The sequence below is a fragment of the Carlito syrichta genome, unplaced genomic scaffold (genome assembly GCF_000164805.1).
Source record: "Carlito syrichta isolate Samal-C Ts95f unplaced genomic scaffold, Tarsius_syrichta-2.0.1 Scaffold302918, whole genome shotgun sequence".
NCBI classification, from domain to species: domain Eukaryota; kingdom Metazoa; phylum Chordata; class Mammalia; order Primates; family Tarsiidae; genus Carlito; species Carlito syrichta.
This window is the reverse complement of record NW_007247014.1, coordinates 217,577-236,581: the sequence shown is the minus strand read 5'-3', so window position 1 is coordinate 236,581 and position 19,005 is coordinate 217,577. Positions and strand designations below refer to the sequence as shown.

The 19,005-nt window shown below is 42.8% G+C and overlaps 1 protein-coding gene across 1 annotated transcript in view; it reads left to right on the top strand.

Moving 5' to 3' along the window:
* Window positions 1-19,005, top strand: part of PYGL (glycogen phosphorylase L) — a 34,304-nt gene that overhangs the window by 14,562 nt on the left and 737 nt on the right. Inside the window, exons 5-18 of the mRNA XM_008057271.1 lie at window positions 3,295-3,406; window positions 3,750-3,832; window positions 7,479-7,622; window positions 7,832-7,924; window positions 9,403-9,549; window positions 9,867-10,030; window positions 10,818-10,932; window positions 12,002-12,103; window positions 12,228-12,375; window positions 12,497-12,555; window positions 12,657-12,798; window positions 14,884-15,091; window positions 15,970-16,104; window positions 16,547-16,613. Coding sequence (XP_008055462.1) covers window positions 3,295-3,406; window positions 3,750-3,832; window positions 7,479-7,622; window positions 7,832-7,924; window positions 9,403-9,549; window positions 9,867-10,030; window positions 10,818-10,932; window positions 12,002-12,103; window positions 12,228-12,375; window positions 12,497-12,555; window positions 12,657-12,798; window positions 14,884-15,091; window positions 15,970-16,104; window positions 16,547-16,613 — 1,719 coding nt within the window. The remainder of the gene's footprint in view (window positions 1-3,294; window positions 3,407-3,749; window positions 3,833-7,478; window positions 7,623-7,831; window positions 7,925-9,402; window positions 9,550-9,866; window positions 10,031-10,817; window positions 10,933-12,001; window positions 12,104-12,227; window positions 12,376-12,496; window positions 12,556-12,656; window positions 12,799-14,883; window positions 15,092-15,969; window positions 16,105-16,546; window positions 16,614-19,005) is intronic.

Genomic DNA, 19,005 nt, shown 5'->3' with positions numbered 1-19,005 from the left:
TATTGATCCTGCCGCTAGATGATTAACCTGTACCTGAACAAGGGCATGAGTGGTTTGTGCTTGCTGTTGTCATACTTCCTGATAAATAATCCCTATTAACTATGGGGCTGCACTGCCCAATCTTGGGAGGCTCCGCTTGAGTAATTTATGTAATAAATATAGTCTCAGACTGGAAAAGATTTACCACTGGCCATTCTTTAAAAACTTTTTTTAAAAAATAGTGAAGACCAATAAATGATGTTCTTACATGTGAAAACTGAAACTTTACAATTTAGTACTGTAATGCTATACTTGGTTGGTTTGTGGGTTATTCTCCATAAATAAATATTTCATTTTGCCTTAAGGGAGCCATCACCCATGCTATATTTTTTTAGCTGCTGGTTTCTTTTGCTAATCCATGTAAAACTATTTACAGTTCGGAAAAATAAGACATTCTAAAAACTGTTTCCTAATCTGAGTGTAACTTGATTTAATACACAAAATGATGGATTAAAAGCTGAAATAGGCAGTTAAATAGTTATACAGGTATATAAAGAATAAACTAATACTGTGATTTAAAGATAAGTTCTTGTTTTGATGTTGGTTTTTTTTAATTTTAATTAAATGATAGATCACAAACTAAGTTATAATTGGTTACAAATATCATCAGGAAAGCTGGAAACAAATTAGTCATTAATATACTTAAAGAATTCACACATTTGATATTAAACTAGAAAGTCATTGATATTAGATTTTAGTGCTTAAACTACATCAGTGGCTTCTGATTTGTCTAAAAGTAGGTGGTTTCCACAGTCAACCCTGGAAGCATTCTTTTTACACTGTGGGTCCCACTGCTGAGCTAACTTGTATCACAAAGGACCTCTAGATAGTTTCATAATGTATCCAGACATCCAATTAGAGGAGAGCGTTTCTATGCCCACAGAATCAGAGGCAATATAAGTAAGCGACCCAAGCTGTGCGGCTTCATGAATTGAAGCCATCACCTCAATCAGTCCCAGACTGGTAGCTAGTGAGGTCCAAGAGCATGAGGCCAGATATGCTCTGTGCATGCCTGGGGTGGCTTCCAGGAAACTTTCACCAGAGAGAGTGAAAGTATCAGTGATATATTGGGGGATGCCTATGGAAGAGAAAGGGAAGAGGAAACAGGAGGAGGTGGGAAAGCGTCAGACTGAGACGCAGGTGTACACCTGTGAAGGGAGAAGGAGGAGGAGGGAGGACTTCGGGAGAGCCTCAGACAGCAGTGCGGCTCTTAGCAAGTGGCCCAGGTTGATGGAGCCTGAGACTAAACATTGCCTGTTAAAGAAGTCCTGGCCCGGCCAGGCACATTGGCTCACACCTGTAATCCTAATACTTTGGAAGGCTGAGGTAAGAGGACTGCTTGAGCACAGGAGTTTGAGACCAGGCTAGACAAAATAGCAAGAGCTTGTCTCTACAAAAAATAAAAAAGACATGGCTGGATGTGGCAGTGCACACCTGTAGTCTCAAGTTCTTGAGAGGCTAAGGCAAAAGGATTGCCTGAGCCGAGGAGTTCAAGGCTTGTGTTAAGCTGTGATCATGCCACTGCACTTCAGCCTGGATGACTGAATGAGATGCCAAGTCAAAAAATTAAAATTAAAAAAAAAAAGAATAGCTATCATTTAAGCCGGGCACAATGGCTCACTCCTATAATTCCAGCACTTTGGGAGGTCGAGGTGGGAGAATCACCTGAGCCCAGGATTTCCAGACCAGCCTGGGCAACATGGCAAAACCCCATCTCTAGAAGAAACCAAAAAGAAAGGGGCGAGGGGCTGTACACCTCCCAGGCTGCCTCAACTATGCTTCGAAAGGGTCAAAATCTCATTTGAACCCAGACTCAATCCCACTCTGTATGTGACTTTCTCTGATTGATCACAACTTGCTTTAAAAATCTCCAGAAACCTTTATTTCATAAAAGAAATATTTAAACAGGGGTGATTTATTACTTCAAGGTCATAGTGATCATGAAAGCATGACTGAATATGTGCGATTAGTATGGTTTATAATGCCTCCTTCCTTCATAATCCAGCAGAACAAATTAAAGAGATGTGTGTTTGGGTTTCAACCCTGCCATGACTATGACCTTGGGTAAGTCACTTCTCTCTCAACCTCAGCCTCCTCATCTCCACAATGAGTAGGTAGTGCTAAATGAGATCTGGCATCCCCCGATTCAATTATTCTGTCATTCTCCTTCCTTGGAGCTTGACTCTGATGAGGCAGGAATAAAAATGAGTCACTTCTCACATACATTTTCAGTGTACTGTGAAACATAGTTCATCTTCCTGTTCTTCTCTATGTCAGCGACTGTCACAAAGATTGAGCTAGATTTTCCAATGTTTACCTCTTAGACCAACTCAGCTAATTATCAGCTGATCTGGCAAATCACTGTAGGAATCCCTAAAATAACTCCTTATACAACTTTTAAAAATCTAGCATCTCATTTTAAATAGCATATGGGATGGTCTATCTTCATAAATTTTCTATTCCACTGACTTTCATCATTTTGAAATCAGATCATTGAATAACCTCTACACAAAACTCATTCTAATTACTTTTTCTTTTTTTGGTGGGTACATTTGTCACTGTTTGCATACCATATTTTATTATTATTATTAGAGTAATGGTTTGATCTAAAACAGAAAAGATAACCTCTTTCTTTTCTTTTCTTTTCTTTTTTTTGAGTTGGAGTCTCACTCCATTGCCCAGGCTGGAGTACAGCAGCACACTCGCGGCCACCCCAGCATCAACCTGCTGGGCTCCAGTGATCTTTATACCTCAGCCTTCCAAGTAGCAGGAACCATAGGCATGGGCTACCATGCCCAGCTAATTTTATTATTTATTGTAGAGACAAGGTCTCACCAATTTGCCCAGGTTGGTCTCAAACCCACAGGCTCAGGCAATCTTCTCGTCACAGCCTCCCAAAGTGCTGGGATTACAGACTTGAGCCACCATACCCAGCCACCTCTTTGTAACACTAGTACCACATCATTCCATTCTATTCCATCTACATCAAGGCCAGGGGCACATGGGACTTCAACATGGAAATGCTAAAAAGGAGCATCAGTCTGAATGGTTCCAGCCACCAGATTGTTCCAGAAGGGGGAGACCTGCATGACCCTCTGCAGCCCTGGGACCCCCTCTCCTTGGCTTAGGCCTCACACAGTTTGAGTTAGTAATGGATCCGGGAATAGAATTCCACTGCAGTCTCCCAGCCCAGTGTTCAAACTGCAGCATCACACCTCAGAAACCTTGAGCAGCTGCTTCTGTTGAATCCCACAGGTGGTCCTGGCTCTGCCCTATGACACCCCAGTTCCTGGGTACATGAATAACACCGTCAACACCATGCGCCTTTGGTCTGCTCGGGCACCGAATGACTTTAACCTCAGAGACTGTGAGTACAGCGTGGGCCCTGCCTTCCTGATGGGCATGCTTAATCTTTCTGATTACTAATGAGAACCAAATTGAACTTGAGGAAAAAGCCTTGAGTTTCTGATCTGAACTCTTCAGTGACTAAGCAGGCATTGGATGGAGCAAATAGGAAGGACATTTTTAAAGCAGTCCTTCCATGTTGGCCTCTTAGACTCTCATGTGAAGCTCAGCATGAAGGTTTGTTCAAATTCATTGGGATTTTCAGGAATTCCACATGGCATGCAATGCACATCAAGTGAGACTGAAGGGCTTCCGACAACAATGGCTGGCTTGTATATTTATTGTTCTTTTAAAATTCCCCTCAGTTAACGTTGGAGACTACATTCAGGCTGTGCTGGACCGAAACCTGGCTGAGAACATCTCTAGGGTCCTCTATCCCAATGACAATGTGAGTGATCAAGCTGGTTTCTCAGTGGCAACAAGCAACTTCTTTCATAGAGCTTATTTGGTAACCCATTAAAGCACTTATTCATATGGTTTTTTTCCTTCATGTGCAGAATAAGCTCCATAATCCGTCCTGAATTGTTTAGACTTTCCTCCCAGTCAAGCCAGGAAAACATATTTGTACAATTCATGAAATCAGAATTGGTATTTTGCTCATGATTAGTGACCCTGCCACAAATTGGGGGGGTCTGTAAATATATTTTAAAACAAAACCCATATCCCCAGTGAAGCACTACTTCTTTCCATGCAGAAATTTGATCTGCAAAGTCAGAAGTCCCTGAGGATTTCCATCCTGGCCTCTTCCCTTTCTTCGCTTTCTGGCCTTCTGCCCCCAGGATAGGTGGATATATGGAACTCTGGTCAGACCCATGAACAAACACTTGCTACTTCTGCCACTTACGTATATCTTTCAACTTTTTTTTTAAACAGGTGATTGTCTTAATTTTATTCTAAAAATAATTTTTTTCTAGAAAAAATTTTATTCTAAAAATAATTTTTTTCTAGAAAAAATTTTATTCTAAAAATAATTTTTTCTAGAAAAAATTTTATTCTAAAAAAATTTTTTTAATTAAAAAATATTTGCAACTGATCTCAGTTAACTGCTATGGATTCTAGTTGTTATAAATTTATGTAACTCTAACTTCTCTGTGAGTAATATTTTCTTGATGCTGTAATGATTTCCTTTTTAAGTAATCTCAGAAGCAACCAAATTAGTATTCTGCTTTATAAAGATGGCGGAAAACAAGAATCATGGGGACTAGGACATAAATAGCCCTTAAGACCAGATGTCTACTTGGTGCTAAACCCTAATTCCTCAGAAAGGAAGAGGATTATGTGGATTTGCTGAAGCATTTTCAGGATGCTAATGGTATATGTTGATTTTTTTTTTTTCTTTGGGGAAAACATTTTGACTTCAGTACATTCAGAAACATCTCTAACCCAAAGCAAAAGATTATTCTATTTCGTGGTCAAAGTAAGAATTCTTCCAAGTCTGAAACCATACTGCCTAGCCAAACCCAGGTCTCAAGGATTGTATCACCGGAAGAGGCTTGAAATTCATCCTCCTATCTTCAGTAAGGATCAAATCTAACTTTACTTGGAAACAATCATCTGCAGTAATTATTAATAAATACTAAGTTCACATTATTAATAAATACTAAGTTCATAAATAAAAAGTTGACTAGATTTATTAGGTAAAAGATAGTTCTCAGGAATCATAGGTTGTTTGTTTGTTTTAAGGGTGAGTCGGTAAATCATTTTTGTACTATCATTACAAGAACAAATTCATTCACTTTTCTCAACGTGCCATAGCCCTAGTCCAGACATTAGTGTCTCTTCCAAGAAGATTCCTTGCTTCCAAGCAAGATGCTCCCTTCCTCACACTGCAGCTCGTGAGATATTGGCTCCCTGAGTAAAATTCTTGAAAGACTTTGGATCGTTTACAAAAAGGACAGAATCTTAGGTATGTTACCTAAGTTCTTCACTGGTAGCCTGTTCCTTCATAGTTTTTGAAATCAGATCATTGAATAACCTCTACACAAAACTCATCCTAATTTACTTTTTTTTTTCTAGTGGGTACAGTTTCACATTTGTCACTTTACTTGTGTATCATATTAATGACTGATCTTCCGTAATTTTAACCCAACAATGAGGCCCATTGGTGTGAGACTATTTACCTGTTCCTTCCCATCTCCATGCCTTGCAAGACTTCCTTTGCCCACAGGGAATACTCTGTTCCTCTGTGTTCATCAGACAGATTTCTACTCACCTTTCGGGACTCAGATAAAGAAATACTTGATCACCCAAGTTCCCAAAGTCACATGTCTATACCTTAACTTAAAGTTTTTAAACAATCATCGCATTGTATTTAAAGCTTCGTTGACACCCCTCCTTCTCCCTACTAATCTGAACTTCTTGAGGTCAAGGATGGTGTTTAAAGAGTCATTTTATTTCTAGCACCTTAAACACTCCTAGCTCAATAAGGCATGGTGAGTGTCCACCCGTCCCACAGTCAGGTAGGACATGCCTGGTCAGTCCCAGTTCTCCACACAGTCTGCAGCTGCCGGTGTTTCCTGATGTATGCCTGCCAGGAATGTGACTGCAGGAGGGGGGTGGTTGGGGACTTGGTACCAGTCGGGTTCCTCAGGTGTCTGTGACCCCTGAACTCAGTCTTTTGAGTCATTCTGGATCGTGCCTGGATTGGTTGCTCTTTGGATGTCCTGCTCCAGTCATCTTAGAATCTTCTTTCTGTGGTTCTGAGAACCCCCTGTGCTCATTTACTGTCTAGGGTCTTTTTTTGGTGGGGGGGATTCCATGTCTTTCCCTATCTTGGTAGTATACATGTTCTCAGGGCCTCTTGGGAAAGGGCATGTGCGAGGTCAATTTTTTGAGACCCTGTGGTATCAGAAAACACCTTTATTCTGCCCTCACGTTGTTTGTTTGCATGGATACAGACACTCAGATTTTTAATACTCAGATTGTCTTCTTGTTTTCAGTGCTTCTGATAAGGACAGTGTAGTTCAGCTTGGATTACTATCAATAATTAATTAATTCTGGCAGAGTGGCATGGCTCACGCTTGTAATCCCAGCACTTTAAGAGGCTGAGGCAAGAGGATTGCTTGAGCCCAGGAGGTCAAGACCAGCCTAGTGAGATATACATAGTGAGGCCTCATCTCTACAAAAAAATAAAACTAAAAAAATTAGCCAGATGCGGTAGCGTACGCCTGTAGTCCCAGCTACTCAGGAGGCTGAGGGGAAAGGATAGCCTGAGCCCAGGAGGTCAAGGCTATGGTGAACCATGATTGTGCCACTGCACTTCACCCTAGGTGGCAGAGGGAGACCCCCAACTCAAAAAAATTGATCCTGGTGGAATGAATATTGGCTGCCTGTGTTCGAAAGCTTGGTTGGGAGAAGAAGGCCAAGAATCTCAATACTCAGCACATAAACTTTCACTTAACCTCAACCCCCGCATCTTCAACATGGGATGGTACTCCTGGGTTCAACTGTACCTGATGCCCCTGCAGCCTGGAGACCCCCATTTTACCACCTCCAGAAGATAAACCTCCAGCTTCTGCCTGAGTTGGGAAAGGAAATTGCTTAGCTGTGGGAATCGGGGGTAAGGTCACAGGACAAGCGCTCCTCAGAAAATCTCTCAGCACACCTTTTCTCTCATCTTCACCCTTACTTCAGAGGCACTTGGTACTATCAATTCTTAGGTCTTCAGGGTTCCAATGTATAAATGGAGGTTGAAAGACTTTGCAAAAAACTTGCTTTTTGGTTCTTCACTACCAGGTCAGGATTTGGCTTTCTTGGGTCGTCTGGCTCAATTAGCACTCATCCATCTGTTTCTCAACTTCTAGAAAGTTGTTGCTATTGCCACTCTCCTTTATCTGTTCACCTTTCTAGACACCCTTTGCTGCCATTTTAATGTGGTTTCAGGAAAGAGCAAATGGTTGTGCTTTGGCTTTCATACTGTCATCTCTCACCAAATATTCAAGGGGCTTTAGCCCTAAAGTTCCTAGGTCAGAAGACACCAGTCTTGGCCACACCCACAACATGCATCACTTTCATTCAGTGTCTCTGGCTTGAAGTTTTTTGAAGGGAAGGAGCTCAGATTGAAGCAGGAATATTTTGTGGTGGCCGCAACCTTGCAAGATATCATCCGACGTTTCAAAGCCTCCAAGTTTGGTTCCAGCGACGGTGCAGGCACTGTGTTCGATGCCTTTCCAGATCAGGCAAGTATTTAGTTTGTGGATGCAGGTGGAATCCACCGAGGGATCAGGATTGCCTGTTAGATCCGTTCTTCTCTCTCAGTGCTAACACGCTGGGTAGGAATGGCATGCTTCAAGCGTTTCCTGGATGGCGGGCATGTTGTTTGGTGCTTTCGCCAGAGGGAGACCCTGGGCCATCAGTCACCTTCACCTTGATGTCTTTCCCCACCCAGGTGGCCATCCAGCTGAACGACACTCACCCTGCACTCGCCATCCCTGAGCTGATGAGAATTTTTGTGGATATTGAAAAATTGCCCTGGTCCAAGGTCTGGATAGTTGGCTTTTTTTCCCCCTTTAATTAAGCAGAAAACCTGAGATTGAAAGACTTTCAAAAAACTTTTTTTAGTTTCTGAAAGTAAGTGATGTTGTATGCACAACCATCTGAGGCCAGATCACAGTGGGGGTGGGAGAGAGGGAGGGTAAAGGAATATTTCAAGATGGTTGTGAATTAAGAAAGAGATGTATTAAAGGTAAGATACATTGCAAGGGAGCAATGGACAGTGTAGCAAGGTGAGACTGTTTTCTGTGAAGAAGCAGAGACTAGAAGGACGTTTTATACGTTTGTGTGGAGGGAGTTTACATGCCATGTGAGGAGTCTGGAGAGGGAATTTGTCTGTATGTCGTGTGAAGGGTTTGTAGAAGGAAGTTAGCTCCATGTTGTATGAGGGGTCTGCAGAGAGAAGTCAGTTACATGTTGCACAAGGGGTCTGTAAGACGACTGATTGTGGTGATCTCCTTAAGATAGGGTTAGTGTACAACAATGGCTAACTTTGTGTTTACAACATTTACAGTGGTTAGTTTACAACAATGTTTTAAGTGGTGAGCAAGCTTTTATGACTTTTATTGTGGTCAGTAAGTTTCTTGTAACATCTGTAAATCTCTCCCTGTGGTCTCTTTTCTCAGTATAACCTACCCAGTTGTTGTTGGCCTATTTGGACCTTATATTTCTCCACAAGTTACTGTTGCAGACTCTTAACAGTTAAAGATATATTTTGCCCTGATACCAACATTCTCCATCCTTAGTGTTTTACAGGAAGGAGAATTATAAAATCAATGAATATATTCCTAATGGGACACATATCAGTAGCTGTAGCCTGTATCGTGTTTACCACTTTTATGTCTAGTATGATTTGAAATTAAATTATCTAACCTCAGAAAACAGCACATTGAAAACATCCCTGTAGCTTTGGAAGTCAGCATTTTAAACATGTTGTAACTGGTGAGAGTATAAGTTAAGTTTTCATTCACCAACCTGTCTGTATTTAATAAATAAAAGGCATGTAAAGGTAGCAGAGAAGAGTTATCCGAATGCTGTCTTAAGTTTTACCAGTTTTAGAAATAGCTTTCCCCCATCCCAAAACGTACAGAGGGTGCCGAATAAAAATGTATATACATTTTAAGAAAGGAAAAACATATACCAATAACAAAAGATGAATACAAGTCACATTTGTCTTCTGCAATTACAAGAGGTGCTCAAAGTGGTTACCATCAACATCCAGGCGCTTCTGAAAAGTACTCTGAAAGGTCATACTTAGAATACCTCTCTTAAAATGTGTATACATTTTTTTGGCACCTCTAGTATTTCTGTTATCTGGACCATTCAAGAACCTAGTGGAATAGAATGCATCTGACTGTATACACTTAGAATTGTCCTGCTGCACACAGGCCAGAGTTGAGAAGATGTTTGCCCCGTGTGGTGAGGTATACACTGCAGGAAAGCAGCTGACTCCTCCCTTCCCCCCAGGCCTGGGAGATCACCCAGAAGACCTTTGCCTATACCAACCACACGGTGCTCCCAGAAGCCCTGGAGCGCTGGCCTGTGGACCTGGTAGAGAAGCTGCTTCCTCGCCATCTGCAAATCATTTATGAGATAAATCAGAAGCATTTGGATGTAAGTCATTCAGAGAGACTCTGACCCCTTATGAGAATAAGGTCTTAAGGTGCTCAGGGTGGCTACAGTGATTCCCCCTTACCAACTTGAGGTCCAACATCTTCTGACCATGGAGACCTCAAAAGTACTCCAGTCTGAGGGGGGCTCTGGGAAAGACAGCTTTTTAAAGGGGCTGAAATGGAGGGATGGCCTCTCTCTGCAGGAGTGAAGTTTTATATTCACTCTGCTAGAGATTTTGCTTGGGAAGTGAACGATGTTATCTCGGTATGGCTTTGAAACCTGGGTGACCAGTAAAGCCTTTCTCTTCCTTTGGCTAGAGAATCGTGGCCTTGTTCCCTAAAGACGTTGACCGCCTGAGAAGGATGTCTCTGATAGAAGAGGAAGGAGGCAAAAGGATCAACATGGCCCATCTCTGCATTGTGGGCTCCCATGCTGTGAATGGTGTGGCTAAAATCCACTCAGACATCATCAAGACAGCAGTGTAAGTCTCTCTTACTCTGGCAGTGGGTCTGACACTGAGCCATTAACAGAATGATGCAAGTAAATGCTGGCTTGCATGTGGGGATGGAGAAAGGCCTTGTTTAAATGTTTAGAAGTATTTTCTTCCGGACAAAAACTTCTCTTAAAAAGGGAAAAGAATCTGGGTTCAGTGGCTCAGCCTGTAATCACACGCATTTGGGAGGCTGAGGTGAGTGGATTGCCTGACCCTGCGGGTTCGAGACCTGCCTGGGCAACTTGGCAAGACCTCATCTCTACAATAAATCAAAAAAATTAGCCGGGCGTGGTAGCACGTGCCTGTAGTTCAAGCTACTTGGAAGGCTGAGGTGGAAGGATCGCCGGAGCCCAGCAGGTCGAGGCTGTGGTGGCCAGGAGCGGCCACTGCACTCAAGTCTGGGCGACAGAGTGGTACTCCAACTCAAAAAAAAAAAAAGGGAAAAAAAATGCCTCTCTCTCTCTGAACTGTCCTGATTCTAGATATAGAAGCCAGGGGGAAAAAAAACTATACTGCTGAAAAGTCTGGTATATATGTCAGTGCCAAGAAGTCAGATGGAGGTGATTAGAATTGGAATTTTTCTTGTAATTATCTTGAATTGCAAATGAATCTCTATTTAGGATGATAGTCACAGCTGCCATCAGTCCCTCCCTCCACCTTTATTTCATATTTCTAAGCCTATACTTAGCTTCCTGAAGATAACTCCAAACTTTATCCAGTGTACAGAATTCTGCCATTTTGGTCAAATTCAGTGATGTGCCTCTTCTGTCTCCAGATTCAAGGACTTCAGTGAGCTAGAACCTGACAAGTTTCAGAATAAAACCAATGGAATCACCCCAAGACGCTGGCTCTTACTCTGCAACCCAGGGCTTGCTGAGCTCATTGCAGAGGTAACTGGGAAGTGCTGGGAGGAAGGGATGTGAGAGGCACAGGAGTGCACTAGGATGTGAGAGGCACAGGAGTGCACTTATCATTTGAAAATCCAATCAGCAGCAGAGCCAGTTTCCTCAGTGTGGTGTGTGTGCAGTCCACAGGGCTCCATGCCAGGGTTCATCCTCTGCTGTAGTCACCTTGAAATTCTTAATTTTTGAACAAGGAATCCCACAAGGTATGTTGCTGGTTGCAGCTAACAGTGTTCATATGATACCCAGATAGAGGATGGTGTCTATATTTAGTAAAAGAGGACAACAAAGCTCATGTAAGTGACTAATAAAACATGGGCTCTTGGTCACTCTTTTAAGTAGATTTCCTGTTTTTAACACTTTGATATCATTGAAACTACATTTAAGACAATAGCAACATATTCTTTCCACATAGAACGTATGTTCTCGGCCAGGTGCAGTGTCTCATGACTGTAATCCCAGCACTTTGGGAGACGGAGGCAGGAAGGTTGCTTGAGGTCAGGAGCTCAAGACCAGCCTGGGCAACATAGAGAGATCTCATCGCTAAAAAACAAAATAACAAGCCGGGCTTGGTGGCTCAGCCTGTAATCCCAGCCCTTTGGGAGGCTGAGGTGAGTGACTTGCCTGAGCCCACAGGTTTGAGACCCACCTGGGCAACTTGGTGAGACCTCATCTCTACATAAAATAAAAAAAAAATTAGCTGGGCATGGTAGCATGTGTCTATAGTTCTGGCTACTTGGAAGGCTGAGGCGGAAGGATCGCCAGAGCCCAGCAGGTTGAGGCTGCAGTGGCTGGGAGCGTGCCACTGCCCTTCAGCCTAGGCGACAGAGTGAGACTCCAACTCAAAAAAAAAAAAAAAAAAGTAAGACCTTGCCTTAAAAAAAAAAAAAAAAAGTATGTTCCTTTCTTCGAGTGAAACCATCCTACATACTGTGTGGTCTGTGAACTATACCGTGGTGGGAGAGGGAGAACCATTCACCACATCCTGACATAAACTGCTCATTTGGACGTGAGTACCATCCCCAAATTAAAGTCACTGTCTCCTTTAAATTGAAAGAAAATTGGGGAAGATTACGTGAAGGACTTGAGCCAGCTGACGAAGCTCCACAGCTTCCTGGGTGATGATGTCTTCCTCCGGGAAATAGCCAACGTGAAGCAGGTGAGGCATCCAGAGGCAGACCCCTTCCCCGGCACCTGGTTTGAAGGCTTATCCTCTGGTGTTGAAAAACAGACCTGGTGCTTCTAAGTCAAAAGGGCTCTGGCTCCATGCACTGTCTCAACAGGAGAATAAGCTGAAGTTTTCTCAGTTCCTGGAGAAGGAGTACAAAGTGAAGATCAACCCATCCTCCATGTTTGACGTCCAGGTGAAGAGAATCCATGAGTACAAGCGGCAGCTCTTGAACTGCCTGCATGTGATCACCATGTACAACCGTGAGTCAGTCCTTCCGCCGCCAGCAAGCCCCTGGGAGGCAGAATCAGCAATGTCAGCATAGGTCTCACCACCCTGGCCATCAGCTGTCTTCTGTGCCATTCACATCTCCATCTTTTTCAGGCATTAAGAAAGACCCTAAGAAGTTATTCGTGCCAAGGACAGTTATCATTGGTGGTAAAGTAAGTTCTATTCACTGGGGACTTGGGGGCTCTAACATCTCACCCTTGCTCCACTTCATCATGCCTGCCTTCTGTCATGGTGTCTGACATTCTCCCCCAAGGCTGCCCCAGGATATCACATGGCCAAAATGATCATAAAGCTGATCACCTCAGTGGCAGATATAGTGAACAATGACCCCGTGGTTGGAAGCAAGTTGAAAGTCATCTTCTTGGAGAACTACAGAGTATCTCTTGCTGAAAAAGGTACTGCCCTCATTGAAAAAAACATAGAGGGGTCAACCCCCTCGGGTCCCCTCTTACTCTGGGAGCTTTTCTGTCCTCTCAATAAATTATACTTTCTTTTTTTTTGAGTTGGAGTCTCATACTGTCACCCAGACTGGAGTACAGTGGCCGCTCCCGGCGTGCTGGGCTCCTGTGACGTGCTGGGCTCCTGTGATCCTTCCCCCTCAGCCTTCCAAGTGGCTGGAACTACAGGCACGCGCTACCAAGCCCGGCTAATTTTTTTATTTTATTGTAGTGATGAGGTCTTGCCAAGTTGCCCAGGTGGGTCTCAAACCCACAGGCTCAGGCAATCCACTCACCTCAGCCTCCCAAAGGGTGGGATTACAGGCTGTGCTTTCAAAAAAAAAAACAAACAAACAAACATGGAGGGACAGGGCAAATTCTAGAGATTACATGGCAGAGAAAATGGGGTGGCCAACTTCCAGGAGTTAGTGAAGGTGCCACTCTTAGGCAGAATAAGGACCTAAGGCAAGAGCTTTTAAAGTGACCCAAATGACAGTGAGATGAATGTAATCACAGGATTACATTTGCAAGTGCATTGTCTTCCCAGCCAGTGTGGACTGGGTGCTGGAGGAGGCAGCCATGAGGTTTTGGCTGGAGGAGGCAGCCCTGATGTTCGGTGCAGACCCTGCTCTACAAAAGAGAGGGAAAGGTCCTCACTTCCCAGCCCCAGTTCTGCAAGAGAGCACCAATGTCCCAGTCCCCAGATATTCCTCTGGTCACTGCATAGGAGGAAAGGTTGCCATTTGTTCACGTAGAAACAAGAAATGAGGGCAGACGTCAGGCTGCCAAAGCACGAGGCTTAGATGTGCCTCCCATGGGCAGGCACTCGGGGATCAAGCATGAAGTTCCCACATGGGGACAGCCAGATGGGCAAGAAGCCAGTGGCCCTTTTTCTACCACTGGGACCTTGGCTTATTTGAGTCACATGCTCCCAAAGCACCGTCCAAGTGCAGATGCCCAAGTGTGTATTTACCCACTTCCCAAACTGAAACAGAAAGAGAACTTTCTTTTTCTGTGATTTTTAAATTTTCCTGATGTCACTGTTTAAAGAACTGTCTGCATAAAGAGAAAAGAGTCAGAAGAGTCAGTTTCATAGGGATAGAAATGAAGATAAATCTAATCCACAAATAAGCTCTGAGAGTAAAGCAGAGTAGTGGTTCTGGCCTTCGTAGTCAAAGGAGGAGCTTCAGGCATCTCTACTTTGTGTGCAAATCAGCCTAAAAGATTCGAGGCTTGGTATTAGTTGCTTGTGGCTAATTTAATTTCCCTGCAGTGGAAATGGAAAGAGGGAGGTGAGAAGTGGAAGGAAGCAGGCAACCCAGTCTCCCCAGGTTGCAAAAGAGGAATCAGGAGAGACACTGAAGCTTATAGGTCAAGAAAGAGATGTTTCAACATACTCTATGAAGTAGGAGAAATAAAAATAAAACCATAACAAAAACTGGAAAGAAGAAATGGGATGAAAAATGTAGTGTCAATGTTTATAGCACAGAGTCAATAGACATTCTTTAAAGTTTATAGATCAAGATAGAGAAGTATAAGCATATACTTATAAAGCACTTCAAACATGGACAAAAGTGATAGCCAGTCAAGAGGAAAGAGTAAGATCTGCCTTCTAGACCATGTGGATGTATATCATGATGTTCATGTGTTACTTTAATGATCAAAACAGCCGGGTGTGGTGGTTCACACCTGTAATCCCAGCAATTTGGGAGGCAGAGGCAAGAGCCTGAGCCCAGGGGTTTGAGACCAGCCTGAGCAACATGGCAAGACCTCATCTCTACAATAAATAAATAAGCCAGGCATGGTGGCACATGCCTGTGGTTCCAGCTACTTGGAAGACCGAGGCAGAAGGATCACCTGAGCCCAACAGGTGAAGGCTGTGGTGGCCGTGAGCATGCCACTGCCCTCCAGCCTGGGCAAGAGTGGGACTCCAACTCAAAAACCAAAAAAAGATCAGAAAAGCCCAACTAAATAAATGCTCAAATGTAATGCAAGCAGATCCAGAGAGACAGAATTACTCATCCTAACTTGCCTTTCTTTCAGTCATTCCAGCCACAGATCTGTCAGAGCAGATCTCCACTGCAGGCACCGAAGCCTCAGGGACAGGCAATATGAAGTTCATGCTCAACGGGGCCCTGACCATCGGGACCATGGATGGGGCCAACGTGGAAATGGCAGAGGAAGCCGGGGAAGAGAATCTGTTCATCTTTGGCATGAGGGTAGATGAGGTGGCCGCTCTGGACGAGACAGGGTGAGCTGTCTCTTTGTTAGGTAGGGTCACCCCAGGAGGGTGCGTGATCTCAGAGGGCCTCCTACCCGCACAGGCGTCCCACTGAGGGTGGATCACATGAGGGGGGCAGCTGAGCAGCTCCCAAGGGGAGTCAGGGGAGCCTTCTGGCCACAGATGAGCATTACTAAATCTAGCAAAAGGACGGGCACACACAGGAGTTGTGATCTGTTATCTGCCACTGCAGAGCTGACCTCAATGAGCTATTCAAGTCTCCGAATCTGTGATTTTTACTGTGATCAAAAGATGAGCTAGTTTCCAGTCGAAAGTTTTTGTCTATAATTTAGGCCATGACCTAGTGCTCCTTCAACACCTCAAAGAGATGGACTAAAAAAAAATGTACAGAAACACACAGGAGCACTTATTTTCACTTAATACCTATTCACCTGATTTCAAGAAAGAAGCAAGGAAAAAGCAGTGCCCAAAGGAGCTACAGGGATCACAAAAATTGAAGGATGTTTTGTATATCTCCTGATCCTTGGAAGTCAGTTTCATTCAGAAGCAACAGGCTTTGGGAATCTGTGGGGCCAAAAAGCAAATGGTTAACCTAACACAATGCTTGTTTAGAACCATAAAGTCAGCTTTGGATTATTTTTCTTCGACCAGAACTTGCATTATCTGCTGTTCTTTGTGTGTTCAGTTGCATGGAATCAAATTTAGGGTTGGGGGGATTTCAGAATTTAGTCAAAAGTTATTTATATCCATGGTGACATCTATAACGATTTATATACATGCTATTCTTTCTGCACTTTCCTTAGCGAATGCAGTGTCCAGTGTGTTGTTAATAAGCACACTAACACAGCCTTTTTCTCATCAACCTCCCACCACCCCCCACCCCACAGGTACGAGGCAAAAGACTATTACGAGGCACTTCCAGAACTGAAGCTGGTCATTGATCAAATTGACAATGGCTTTTTTTCTCCCAAGCAGCCTGACCTCTTCAAAGACGTCATCAACATGCTCTTTTACCATGACAGGTGAGTTCCCACAAGAAGACAATGCTATTTGAACTGTGAAGGAGCAACAAGAACCCCTTAAAAACCAACTCCAACCCACTCATGTAGATGAGCACAGATCTGTGATCTCATCAGGTAACCTAGACTTGGAAGAAAAAAAAAAGCTGGATACTCTCTATCAATGATGCCAGTATGGTTTAAGAATAATACCCACAAATTGGTATTCTTTTTTTCCTTCCACTGATACACCCAGCTTTCAAATGATGACATTCTTCCATGTGGGAAGAACTAGAAAAGGGTTGAGGGTTGGTTAAAATCCTTGTGAACAGAAATATAGTTTGGTGAACTAGCCGTGCCTGATACTAAGCAAAAGAAAATTTTAAATGGAATCTTAGTCTGCATTTATTAATTAAGCTTTTTTATTGTTTTGCTTTTTTTTCCTTCTAATCACATACACAAAAAGATTTAAAGTCTTTGCAGATTATGAAGCCTATATCAAGTGTCAAGAAAAAGTCAGTCAGCTGTACATGGTGAGTAAATTGCTGAGATTTATCAAGGAAACCAGTTTACTATGATTAATTAAGAATTTTGAGTTTTTAAAATAAAATATAAATGGCAGTGCCCTATTAAACAATCAAAAATAATTAAAAAGTAAGGCAACTGTCCAAGTTATTCAGATCAAAACTTGACCTTTCCCAAGTTCAGGCCAAGATTGAGGCCTGATATTTCAGGAGTAGTTGTGAATATTTTAATATCCAACTTAAAAGAAGCACAAATAATCCAATATAATTGAGCACCTACCATGGAGCAGGCATGGAAGCTAGGATATAAAGCCTCAGAGAGGCACTGGGGAGTCTTCTTTATGCCAGGCACTGGGCTAGGCACTGAGAACACAGCAGGAACAAAGTCAAGGCCTCTCCTTTCCTCTCTTCCCTCCAAGAGCCTGTTTAATGTCAAGGTTCTTAACCAGAGATTTACATCAGAATCACCAAGGCAGCTTTTTCAGAGTACAGATGCCAGCCCCACACTGCAAGATTCTTACCCAGTAGTAGGTAGAATCATCATCAGTATTTGAAAAACCTGCTATGAGCCGGGCTCGGTGGCTCAGCCTGTATTCCCGCGTCTTTGGGAGGCTGAGGTGAGTGGATTGCCTGAGCCCGCGGGTTCGAGACCTGCCTGGGCAGCGAGACCTCATCTCTACAATAAATCAAAAAAAAAATCAGCCAGGTGTGGTAGCGCATGCCTGTCATTACGGCTACTCGGAAGGCTGAGGTGGAAGGATCACTGGAGCCCAGCAGGCGAGGCTGCGGTGGCCAGGAGCGGCCACTGTACTCCAGTCTGGGCGACCGAGTGAGACTCCAACTCAAAAAAGAAAAAAGAAAAAAAAAGAAAAACCTACTATGCTGATTCTAAGGCAAAACTAAGATTTACTGGGATAAGGACTGACCCCCCCATTCTTTGAAAATTGTGAAATAACCTCTGCTGGACTATTCATGGAGTGGGACTATATGCATAGAATATAAATATGCAGGAAGAGAAGAGGGTACAATTTAAACTTTTTTTAAAAAAAAGAATAAGGAAGAAGATACTATACTGAGAAAAATAAAAAGCCAGAGCCATGTGAATAAGCCTTTACATGCAAAGTTATACATCTTTATCAAATAGCTCTTGAGGTGTGTTCTATAAATACATGGATTGATTATCTCTGGTAGGAGAGACTTCTGGTGAATTGCAGATACTCCAGAGGAATAGATACAGGAGGAGGCTAGCTCTCCGCCAAGACTCCAGGGTGGGCTTCACCAACATTTCTTTCTATTCGTTTCCCAAGGAAGTTAACAGGGTAGTTCCTATACTCAGCCTACATGTCTAACTGGGGTTTTAAAATAGGATCATTCAAGGCCTGGGCTGCCTCACAGCCCTTGTATTCTGGTAGATGGCTACCTCAAGAAATCCAAGTAACAGTTTTTCTTCTTTGAAAAACTTGCCCATGGCAGGTCTTTCTGCCATGAATCTTTCTTTTTTTTTTTTTAAATTGAGTTTTAGGTTACAAGTGAGAATTAACTACATAAGTAGGCTGCATGCAGGTGAAATTTGGGGAATATTTCTTCTTCCTTCTTCTCTCTTTTAAAACTTAAAAAAAAACAAACAAATAAAATGGAACAGGAAAGGAGAATATGAACAAAGGCAAGGACAAATGTGAATGTCAAATTTACACAATGGGTCTCTTCTGTTAAAATCATGGCCCAAATCCAAAGACGCCCATCCAGAAGCCCAGTATTCGGTTCAGTCTTTCTTGTTCATTAGGACAAGTTGCAGTTTTTTTATTCTTAACAATAATTGTATTGTTGAGACTTAATAAACACGACCCACATGGCTGGGAAGGCTATTCATTATCCGTTGAAATAAAGAAAGTGAAGAGAGGAAACCTTTATTCTCCTCTTATTATGGTAAATTTCCAAAGTCTGAATAAACTAATTTCAGATACTGCTTTACAGTACCTTAAGGGATGATGTCAGTTTTAGTCTTCCTTTTAAATGTTTATAATGCATGGCTCACAGCTTTGGATACCATTCTTGTCGGTTCCAATAAACTTTTAGAATCATTTACAAAATCATGAGACTGTAAAATCAATAGTTGTCATATTATTTTATGTAAAAATTATGAGATTTGTGTGTGTGTGTGTGTGTGTGTGTTTTATTAAGGATAAAGCTTTAATTGACCCTGGTTTGAAACCCAGTGGAGTACTCAGGACTCAGTGTAAACCTAGTGGGGTGTGTACTTTCAGAAAGAACAAGAGCTAAGAAGGTCAGCAAAGCCTCTCACTGGACTGTTTGCCTGCATTATAGCTAACATCCTAGTGTCATGTTTTTCTAATTCTGTGAGCCGCAAGTTGTTTCTTGACATGGCATCCGGTAGACAACG